At 53.4% G+C, this 10,085-nt stretch overlaps 1 protein-coding gene across 4 annotated transcripts; it reads right to left on the reverse strand.

Annotated features, from left to right (window-relative positions):
* Positions 1-3,481: 3,481 nt before the first annotated feature.
* On the reverse strand, positions 3,482-9,873 carry Cdc42ep2 (CDC42 effector protein (Rho GTPase binding) 2). Of its 4 annotated transcripts, XM_013514219.1 has the most exons (4): positions 9,382-9,873; positions 8,164-8,366; positions 5,243-5,355; positions 3,482-4,778 (listed from the first exon to the last, which is right to left on the reverse strand). In XM_013514219.1, the coding sequence occupies exon 4, from the start codon at positions 4,430-4,432 to the stop codon at positions 3,788-3,790; it is 645 nt and encodes a 214-aa protein (XP_013369673.1). In that variant the 5' UTR covers positions 4,433-4,778; positions 5,243-5,355; positions 8,164-8,366; positions 9,382-9,873; the 3' UTR covers positions 3,482-3,787. The 4 variants fall into 4 exon arrangements, with proteins under 4 accessions (XP_013369673.1, XP_013369674.1, XP_005384559.1 ...); XM_013514220.1 differs by lacking the exon at positions 8,164-8,366; XM_005384502.2 differs by lacking the exon at positions 5,243-5,355.
* Between the last annotated feature and the right edge of the window lie 212 nt (positions 9,874-10,085).

Below are 10,085 nucleotides of genomic sequence, written 5' to 3' on the forward strand. Positions count from 1 at the left end.
CCAGGTGTGGTGGCACGTGCCTATAATCCTAGCAATCAAGAGGCTGAGGCAGGAGGATTGTTGTGAGTTCGAGACCAGCCTGGGCTACAAAGTGAGTTCAAGGCCAGCCTGAACTGCATAGTGAGACCCTGTCTCAAAAAGACAGAAAATTAAAAATTAAAAAAAAATATTGAGATGGGCTGGGAAGGGAATGCCAAGAGGGATGGACATCATTTGGAACTCCTTGGGCTTGGGAATGGATATGCTCATTAGTGATACTTTCAGTTGTCTCCCTTTGGAAAAAGTGAATCTTTCCCCCTGTGGTACTGCTTTACCACTGAACCCTTTTTATTTATTTTATTTTATTTGTATTTTAAAATGAGATCTCACCAAGTTGCCAGGATTGCCTCAAACTTGTTTTTTGAGATAGTCTTGCCATATACCATACTTCTGTGAAAATAAGACTTAACTGGAATATAAGCCCTAGCATGATTTTCAGGATGCTGGAAATATAAGCCCTACCCCCAAAATAAGCCCTAGTTAAGATCAGACATATAAACACATTCAGTATGTCTATTGTAAGCTATATTGAATTACAAAATAATATCATATGTAATTTATATAATTAATAAATATTATTGACATTAATTCTTAAATAAATGATAATATAATGAGGCATTTATAAATACCCAAGCGGGCACCTTAAACAGATGAACTGGAGACTCATAGCCGAATGACCAGTGTACAGACCCAACACGCTTGATGCCAAAGGGCTTGGTTGTGTCTCATATGAATCTTTATAAAGCAATACGTCGTGTGTTATAATGGACACACTGCACTCGTTGTTAAATGAACACTTTCTGATTCTGGTGCCTACAATTTTTCATCCCTTCTGTCTGGACCATCATTCTTAACTGTCATCAATTTTTTTTTGCACTCCTGTCACGTACGCTTTTAGTCAACACTTAATTTAAAGGAAACTTCGTGAAGCCCTGAAGCCTGGCCTGCAAGAGGTTGTGAGTTGGGTGAAGAAATAGTGGAATAGCCAGGCCTCAGCTCCGGCCCAGGGCAAGGCACTGCTCCCTGGCTGGGCGAGGCTCTGAGGAAGGCTCTTCTGTTCTCTTCCCCTCGGGCAGAAGGGGCCAGGCCGAGCACCATGTCTACAGGAGCGGAGGTGCCGTCCTTCGCCTGCCCCACCCTCGCCTTCTCAGACTTCACCCGGCCCTGCCGCTGAAGCCCAGTGGGGCAGAGGTTTAGGCCAGGTACGGGTTTGGGGGTCCCATACAGGTTTCGGGGTCCCACAGTGCTAGGGTCAGAGCCTACTCCAGATAGTGCAATCCCCAATCTTTAAATTGAAACTTTCAGATGAAAACCAAAACATGCAGTGGGAATATAAAATGGTGCAGGCACGATGAGAAACGATCGGGCAGTTCCTCTCAAAGTTAAACATGAACTGCCGTGGGATTCAGCAATTCTACTTCTGGGCATGTCCCCAAAGAACTAAAAACAGAATCTTGAACAGATTTGTATACACCCATGTTCATAGCATCATCATTCACAATAGCTGAAAGGTAGAAGCAACCCAGGCGTCCATCAGAGAATAAATAAAATCTGATCTAATTACACAGTAGAATATTAATCTGCCTTAAAAGGGGATAATTCTGCCACATGCTACACACAGATGAACCTTTAGGACTTACACTAATTGAAGCCAGCCAGTCCCAAAAAGACAAATGCTGTGTGATCCCACTTATGGGAAGTGGAGTACTCAGGTTCACAGAGACAGAGTGGAATGGGGGTTGCCAGGAGACGGGGAGCAAAATGAGGAGTTAGTGTTTACCAGGGGCAGTTTGTTTGGGAAGACGTTCTGGCAATGGCTGGTGGTGATGGTTGCAAAGTAACGGAAGTACACCTAACGCCGCTGAAAAATACACAACATGGTAGATCCGAGCAGCTGGAGAATTGCATGGTGGAGCCCATGTCTAGCATGCACAAGGCCCTGGGCTCAGTCCCTAATACCACAAAACAAACAAAAACTTGGTAGATTTTATGTTATGTGCATTGTACCACAATTTTTTTTGTCTTTTTGAGACAGGGTCTCACTATGCGGTTCAAACTGGCCTCAAACTCACTTTGTAGCCCAGGCTGGTCTCAAACTCGCAACCGTCCTCCTGCCTCAGCCTCCTGGGTGCTGGGATTACAGGCGTGCACCACCATGCCCAGCTCACAATCTTTAAAAAATGCATTACCTGCTCAAATTCTGCCTTCATATGAAATCCTTTCTGAGAGGCAAGAAATGGGGGGAGTCTGGAACTCAAGGGTCCCAAGGATGGGTAAGGGCCAAGAGGGGAAGAATGGGGCCACCGCGGCCTGAACTTGTGGTCCGTACCAGAGGATCTGCCCATCCCACCACATCCTGTCACGCTGTCCCCACCAGCTTGAGCACCCCTCCCTGTGCTTGCAGTGGCTGCCCCATCCACCATTCAGCCACATGGTGACGTTGTAAAGTGACTGCATCTCCCCTGTCTCAGATGCCCCAGCTTCGGTCCTGCAAGCAGTGAAACTTCTCAGCTGACACCACCTGTTTTCCAGCTTCACAGTCCTGCTTTCCCCAAGTCCCAAGTTCTTGCATCACATGCCAGAGCGACTTTTTAGTACCTTTCATGTGGAAAGTAGTCAGAGTTATCCCTGACTTTCCCAGCTACCCTGCAGGGCAGCTATCACCGAATCCAGGGAGAGACAGAGAAGCAGTCTCACAGCCTAGATGAGGCTCAGAGGTCCAGGCTCCACACTTCCTCCCGCAGCGGCTGTCCTGTCATTCGCTCTGGGGCCTCAGTACTTTTCCTTACAGCACCCTGTTGACTCCAGATCACATCTGTCACCCTGGTGTGCCCTGACACCGCTGCCTCTGCAGGGGCACCCCTCTCCCTAGCCTTCTGATTGCATTGTTTTCTTCCTAGCATTCACCAGGCTGGGAATCATCTCTTGTATACACACGTAATATCCTTCTCCCCACCAGAATGTGAGCTCCAAGACAGCAGGGACCGCATTGCCTTGCATCCCTAGTACCCGGGCCATGCCAAGTAGACAGCAGGTGCTCAACGAACAGCTGCTATGGGCGAGTCCACTGGTCAGCGCTGTCCGACCCCTCCCAGCTGACCCATCCCTCCCTCCATATGCTCTCAGCCCTCTGGAGCTGGACAAGCTCTTGGTCCCTCACACGAGGTTTGTGGCTATATAGTCGTTCTTGTCTCTCCCCTGGCAGACCCTAGCCACCAGGGCAGGGACTGGACCCAGGCCCAGCCTCCTCTTGCCAGACGCCTGAACAGCACCCACATATCCGAAATGGACACTTGATTTGTTCCTGCTTCATTCTTTCCACAGACTCAGAAGCAGTCTTCCTGCTGAAGGGAGGGCCTGCCCTTACCAATCCCTCTGGGGTGTCACCCCGCTGAGCCCATAGCTCCCCAAAACTGGCCCATCTTCAGGAGGAATCTGGAGCAAGGGTACCAGCTGCTCGGCCACCAGCAGCAGCATGTTTTATTGCAACCAGAATGCCCTGGTCATGTGAAGAAGGGCAGGGGAGGGCACAAGGCAGGACACACCAGGGGGGTGACTTCGGTGCCTATCCCCGGCAGGTTGTTAGTGGAAATCAATGAAGCACATTGCTTCCAAGGGGAGAGGGCAGGAGGGAGGGAAACAAGGCTCGAACTAAGAATCACTGGCCAGTGGCCCAAGGTGGACAGTGTCCACACCCTGCTCCCCAGTGTCACCCCACCTGGGTGCCCTGCAGGATCAGCTGAGGGGCCTATGTGGGGATCTGCATGCGGTCCAGGTCCTGATCCATGATCTGGAGGACATCGTCCAGAATGGAGGGCCCCAGGTCCACATGCAGGGACAGCAGCGAGCTGGCATGGGACAGGAAGGGCTCCTCAGCTTCCGACTCTGGGGTCAGCCCATTGTGGGACGAGCCAGCTTCTGGAATCCTCCAGATGTCCACACTTCCTGCCTCCTGTGGGGAAGGCCGTGGGGAAGGCTGGGGTGTCTCTAGGTGCAGGCGAGGGGGCTTGGGTGGAGCTTGGGCTGTGGGCAGGGTGAGGGCCTGAGGCCCCCCGATGACCGGGAGGGAGATGGCGTTCTTAAGCAGAGGCGACGGCCCATCAGGGAGCTCCCGTCTGCATATGGTGGCAGTCCGGGTGAACTGGAAGGGGAGGTCGAAGCTGCCATCCTCCTCTGGCTCCTCTATGGTTGTTCCTGGTAAGAGGTGAAACTTGCCCTGCAGAAAAGAGATGTCCCCGAACATGTCACTGCCACCGCCGCTGCCAATGTGAATGGTGTGGCGGAAGTCCCCGAGCGGCGGGCTGATCATGTCAGAGGACAGCAAGTCCCGTAGCTTCTCCTTCTTGCCCTTGCGGCTGCTGCGCTTCAGATAGATGGGGACCTTGGTGGACATGGTGACCTCACCACCCAGGCCTGGCTGCTGGCCCACTGTTCACACGGCCTCTGCTTAACACGCTCAACCTGAAACACTGGCTTCAAGTCGGGGGTTTTCAGACACCAAACACTTGCCAGAGCCCTAAAGACTGGAGTGTGAGATTTGACCAAAGTTGGTCCAAGGAATTAGGAAAAGGAGCGTCAAAGGCCAGTGAAGTCAGGGAGTTGCGATAACAAAAGTTGCTTTCTCTCTAGAGTAGAAAATTCTCTTCTAAAAATTGAAGGCAGAAAACTAGAGATCTCTTTGGCAGCAATGGGCTTTGGTCTTCTCCCTGGGATTCTCGACCTGGTCCAGGGCTGTGGAGCTGAAACACAAAGGAGATATAAATCAGGGACATGAAGACAAAAGTCAGAAGCAACTGTCACGTTCTTGGTCTCCTGCATCTGGGAGCCCTGTTGGGGCCGCCATGTTTGGGGGAGGCCCCCAAAAGAAGCATGTCCTCAGGGACTCACTGTGTCTTAGAATAGAGCACCAGCATGAGCCCATCCCGTCACCTGTGAGGAAGCTGAGGTCACAAGCCAAGGACTGCCGGAGCCCTGGGCGCCTGGCCGTACTGCACCCTACTCCCCCCAACACCCGGTTCCCTGCCTCCCTTCCCTCCACTGCACATCTGCTGTGCCTCATGACATGCTAAGTGCCCTTGGGTAGGGGGCTCCCCAATGGTCTCAACACTCCACCCAGGCCTGGTGCAGGATAGGAGAAGCAGCAGGTGTTCCACCAGCAGTGAGGAATGGCTGTCACCTCCCACGTGCTCTAATCTCCTCTCACCTGTAGGTGAGGTCACCTGGGAATTTCCCTTTTCTCTTCCTCTGGGTCAAGAGTTCCTTATGGGAAAGGGCTGAGTCTGATGTGGTTTCTGGCCCTCTCCCCTGCCCCAGCATCTAAAGAGATGGTGGGGTGAGAAGTACAAAGCACATTATTTTTTTTTTTTCAGTTGTTAATACTATGTTAACAATTCTGGGGATTTAATCCAGAGCCTATGCCCTGAGCTACCACCGCAACCCTTTTATTATTTTTTATTTTGAGCCAGAGTCTCATTAAATTGCTAACTTCCCTGGCCTGAGCTGGAACTTGGGATCTTCCTCAGCCACCCAACATGCTAGTGTCACCACACCCTGCTATTTGTTTGTTTGTCTTTTTGAGACAGGGTCTTGCTATGCAGTTCAGGCTGGCCTCAAGCTCACTTTGCAGCCCAAGCTGGTCTTTGTTTGTTTGTTTGTTTTCATTTTTTTGAGATAGGGTCTTGCTATGCAGTTCAGGCTGGCCTCACAACAATCCTCCTGCCTCAGCCTCCTGAGTGCTGGGATTACAGGCGTGTGCCACCACGCCCAGCTTAAAGTGCTCTATAACACTTGGTTCCAGTACTATAATATGACATGTATATATGGTATATGGAAATATGATGGGGTGTTTGTCCAAAGCAGATAGTGGTTATCTCAAGTTGGTAGAGCAGGCCCTTTTTTTTTTTTTTTTTTTCAAGATAGAGTCTTACTATGTATATGCAGCCCAGGCAGGCCTCAAACTCTCAGTAATCCTCCTGCCTCAGCCTTCCAAGTACTGGGATTAAAGGCATGTGCCACCACACCTGGTTTATCAAAGTGGTACAAATTCAGGTTGGCTTTTCCTCTTTTGTTCAGGCCTTTCATAAAATGAATGTGTGTGTGTGTGTGTGTGTGTGTGTGTGTGTGTGTTGCTGGGGATTGAATTCAGGGTCTTCACACTGAGCTACACCAAGCTCTTTTTATTTATTTATTTATTTTTTATTTTTTGAGACAGGGTCTTATGTAGTTCAGCCTGGCCTTGAATTCACTATGGAGCCCAGGCTGGCTGTGAACCCATGGCATTCTACCTGCCTCAGCCTCCTCAGTGCTGGGATTACAGGCGTGCACCTCCATGTTCCTCCTTTATTTTTATTTTGAGAGAAAATCTCACTAAATTGACCAGACTGGGTTCAAATTTTTGGATCCTCCTGCCTTAGCCTCTCAGAGTACTGGGATTACAGGTGTGCACCCCCACACCTGGCTCAACTTAAGTGTGCATTATTATTATTATTATTATTATTATTATTATTAGTCTTTTTGAGACAGGGTCTTGCTATGCAGTTCAGACTCGCCTTGAGCTCATTTTGAGGCACAGGCTGGTCTCGAACTTGCAGTTCAGCCTCAGCCTCCTGCCTCAGCCTCCCAAGTGCTGGGATTATAGGAGTGCGCCACCACGCCCGGCAGTGTGCATTATTTATACACACACATACTATTTATGTAGTCAGGAGAAATAAAGATATTTTTAATGTGCACAAATGAAGACATTATGGTAACAAAAGGGAAATGGAGCACGTATGCACTGTCTCCTGGGGTGCTTGGAGGGCATGACTGGCCTGACACAGATACATGGGAGCTGAAATGTATAATCAGCATAAAAGGCAAAAAAAAAGAAACTCATCCAAGGTCACCCAGCAGATGAGGGCAGGGCCAGCATTCAAGCCAGATGAGCCCACCCTTTCCCACTGCCCCCACCCCAAGGGCTGGCCAGGAGCCAAGCAAAGGAGACAGCTGCCAGTTCCTCTCCCTCATTCTCCATCCTGGGTGGGGGAAGGGTGAGCAGGAGGGGCCGGAAGGAGGACGGAAAATGCGGGAGGGGCTGAGCCCCACCCCCACCTCCTGGAAAAGGCTCTCACTCAGGAAACCCCACCCTGGACCAGATACCCAGGTCAGTCATGGCGAAGGCATCTTACTCTTCCTCCTAGAGCACCTGCAACTAGACAGGACATAAAGGAACTCTCCAGTTGTGGATTCCAGTGAAATTTAGAAGGAGCTGCAGGGAAGGGAGGCAGTGGGCCTCCCGAGATCATAGAATCCCATCACTCATTTATCCTGCATTCTCCAATCCAGGGCCAGGGGCATGTTGACAAATATCCAATCTGTCCCCCTGTCCAGCGAGATGTCCGGGATAGCTTTTTATCCTTTTCACTTAGGGACAGTGTGGCTGGTTGGCATTGTTTGCTCCAAACCCACACCAGCCCTCCCTCCATCCCATCCCGCTAGAGCCCCAGGACAGCTTGAGTGTTTCCACAGCAAACTGGACTCCCTGACAGCTGTCTCACTCAGAGCCAGATGTACCCGCCCAATTCCAGATGTGGGGAGAACCAAGGCTAAGGGAAAGGGTGGAGTCTGCATCAATGGCCCAGGGGAGAGTTGGGAATTACAGCCAGCACGCCCCAAGTATTCAGATTTGGCAACCACAGACCCCAGCTCCAGCCTGCCATGCAATTTCCCATGTCAATGCAGCCAGCCACATAGCTGTGGGTGTCATTACCACCCTGTACAGCGCCTGGAGCTGAACCTTAGACATGCTAGGGAACTTTGCAAGATCATCCAACTGGTAAAAGCAGGCACTGGTACCCAGCCTGGTTCGTGCGGGTCCAAGGCAGTACACCTTGCCAACCAGTAATCTGGTTGAGGAGCAGGAAAGAAACCACAAGGTCCCCTCCCCCAAAACTTAGTGTCAAGGCAGAAGGGTGAGCTCTCATTGGGACAAAGCTGTGGGGGGCAGGAGGAGTGGCTCCCAGTAGCAGATGGGAGCCATCCCAGCTCGCTGAGCTTGCCCTGGAGAGGAGCCCTGGCCTCCCTCGAGGAGCAACTTCCTGGAGGTCGCGCTGCTCCTACTCTAAAGAACACCAGGCCACTTCCTACCTGGGATGTGCAATCAGGAGAGGGGCTTTGAATCCAGCCCACTCCACTTGGGACTCTGTGACTTTGGCCAAGGCACTTCTCTGGGTTTCACCTTCCTTCTCTATAAAGCCGCCAGCAGAGAACCGCTGGAGATTCTACTGCTATACCTCCAGTGGGTGCTCCGGGTCACAAGAGACCCCCTCGGGCAGCGGTCCCAGGCACTCCTGTCAAGTGGACATTCACCAGTTACCTCCAGTCCTTCTTCAAACATTGCTTCCCTGGGGGAGCATGTCCAACAAAACCAAAAACAAGCCGCTCCCCTTGGCTCCAGATGCCTTGTTCTGCCTGACCTGTTGGGGCAGCTCCCCGGGCCGGGGTCTCGCAGGGTCCAGACGCGGAGGGCTCCCGACCCTGCAGCCGCTAGGTGGCGCGCGCGCACTCCCGCCATCGCCCCTGGTCCCGGAGGAGCCTCAGAGCGCACCCCGGGTTCCCGCGCGCGCCTCCCGGCTCCAGGCTGGCGCCCTTGGAGGAGCAGCGCGTCCCAGTACCAGATGAGGACTGTCCAAGGGATCTTTTCCCCCGAGAGTTATTGGCACAATCAGAAAATCGGTGGAAAGGGGGCGATAGGGGACGCTGCCTCCGTGTCCAAGCTCTGGGAGGAGCCTCCGCGTGCTTCCCGGGCTGGGCGATGTCCGAGTGTCCGCTCGGCGCAGGGCCAGAGCTCCGGCGTGCTACTCGCCCCCCCGCCGCCCCGCCTGTCCGGCTCCTCAGCCCTGCTCCGGTTCCGGCGCCCACCCCTCCCCGTCCTCTGCCCTAGCGCAGCCCAGCCCAGATCCGTTTCAGGACACTGCAGCCACCGCTAAAGATAGGAGGACACCTCATTGCCAGCTAAAAATACGGCTCCCAGCCAGGCGGGCACACTGCGCGGCGGGCCAGTGCTCCCCGCTCCCAGGCATGGGGCAGGGGCGCGGGCGTGGAATAGAGGGCCGATTCGGGAGCTCGGGGTCGGGAAGCGCTGCGGCGGGATCGGGAAGCTCGGGGTCGGGAAGCGCTGTGGGGATCACGGGTGGGACTGCGTGGACCGAGGCACGGCGGGCTCCCCAAGGAGCCCGAGGAAGGATGTGCGCCAAGGTGAGACCCGGGCCAGCGCGCGAGGTGGAACTGGTCGCCCCTGAGATGGGCTTCTCTGGGGACCCCGTGGAGCCACAAGCAGGCTACAAAATCCCGGCCTGAACTCACCGTAAGGCGCGCAGACGATCGACACGACTGACCCACGGACGCAGAAGCTCAGCAGCAGGACCGCGCAGCAGTAGGACGCGACCCGGGCTGTGAACTTACAGTGCGGACTGAGGTCCTGAAGCCCCGCCCCCACCCCGCGGAGCCAATAGAGAAGCCGCCCCGGCTGGGCACCGCCCATACCCAGGCCCGCCCCAGGCACGCCCAGGCTCCTCTTTGCAGCAGCTCTGCTATCCCAAAGCTTGGGTCCTGGTTCCCGCGGCTGCTGGCCAGCGCGGTCCGAGGCCCAGGGAGGACTCCGCGGACTCCAGCTGTGGGAATCGGAACCACAACCCTCAGCTCTAAAGGAGCCGGGGAGCAGTAGCCAGAAGACCGAATTCTTCAGAATTTACTGAGCTTCATTGGACCAGGTCCTGCCCTTAAGGACTGGGTCGGGGGAGGCGCCCGCACAAGTATGTTCAGCGACCACTCCAGGAATGAATGGGGCCGTGGAGGCGCCTACGTTAAAATCTTACAAATTCAGGAGCGATTTGTTTGTTTGTTTGTTTGTTTGTTTGTTTTTCAGGAGCTATTTGGAGAGCTCAAGTACCTCCTCGGGGTGGGGTGGGAGGCTGGGCGCTCGAGTCTTTGCTGCTGGGCTAGGTAGGTGCCTTCCAGAGCCGAGGAGGGTCTCTTGATCAGACCCATTCTTGCCGGCAGTCACACAG

The sequence above is a fragment of the Chinchilla lanigera genome, unplaced genomic scaffold (genome assembly GCF_000276665.1).
Source record: "Chinchilla lanigera isolate Chin_1 unplaced genomic scaffold, ChiLan1.0 scaffold00021, whole genome shotgun sequence".
In the NCBI taxonomy this organism is placed as follows: Eukaryota; Metazoa; Chordata; class Mammalia; order Rodentia; family Chinchillidae; genus Chinchilla; species Chinchilla lanigera.

What these genes read in the sequence shown, in the direction of transcription:
- Cdc42ep2 (XM_005384501.2), bottom strand. Translation starts at nt 4,432, where the DNA reads ATGTCCACCAAGGTCCCCATCTATCTGAAGCGCAGCAGCCGCAAGGGC.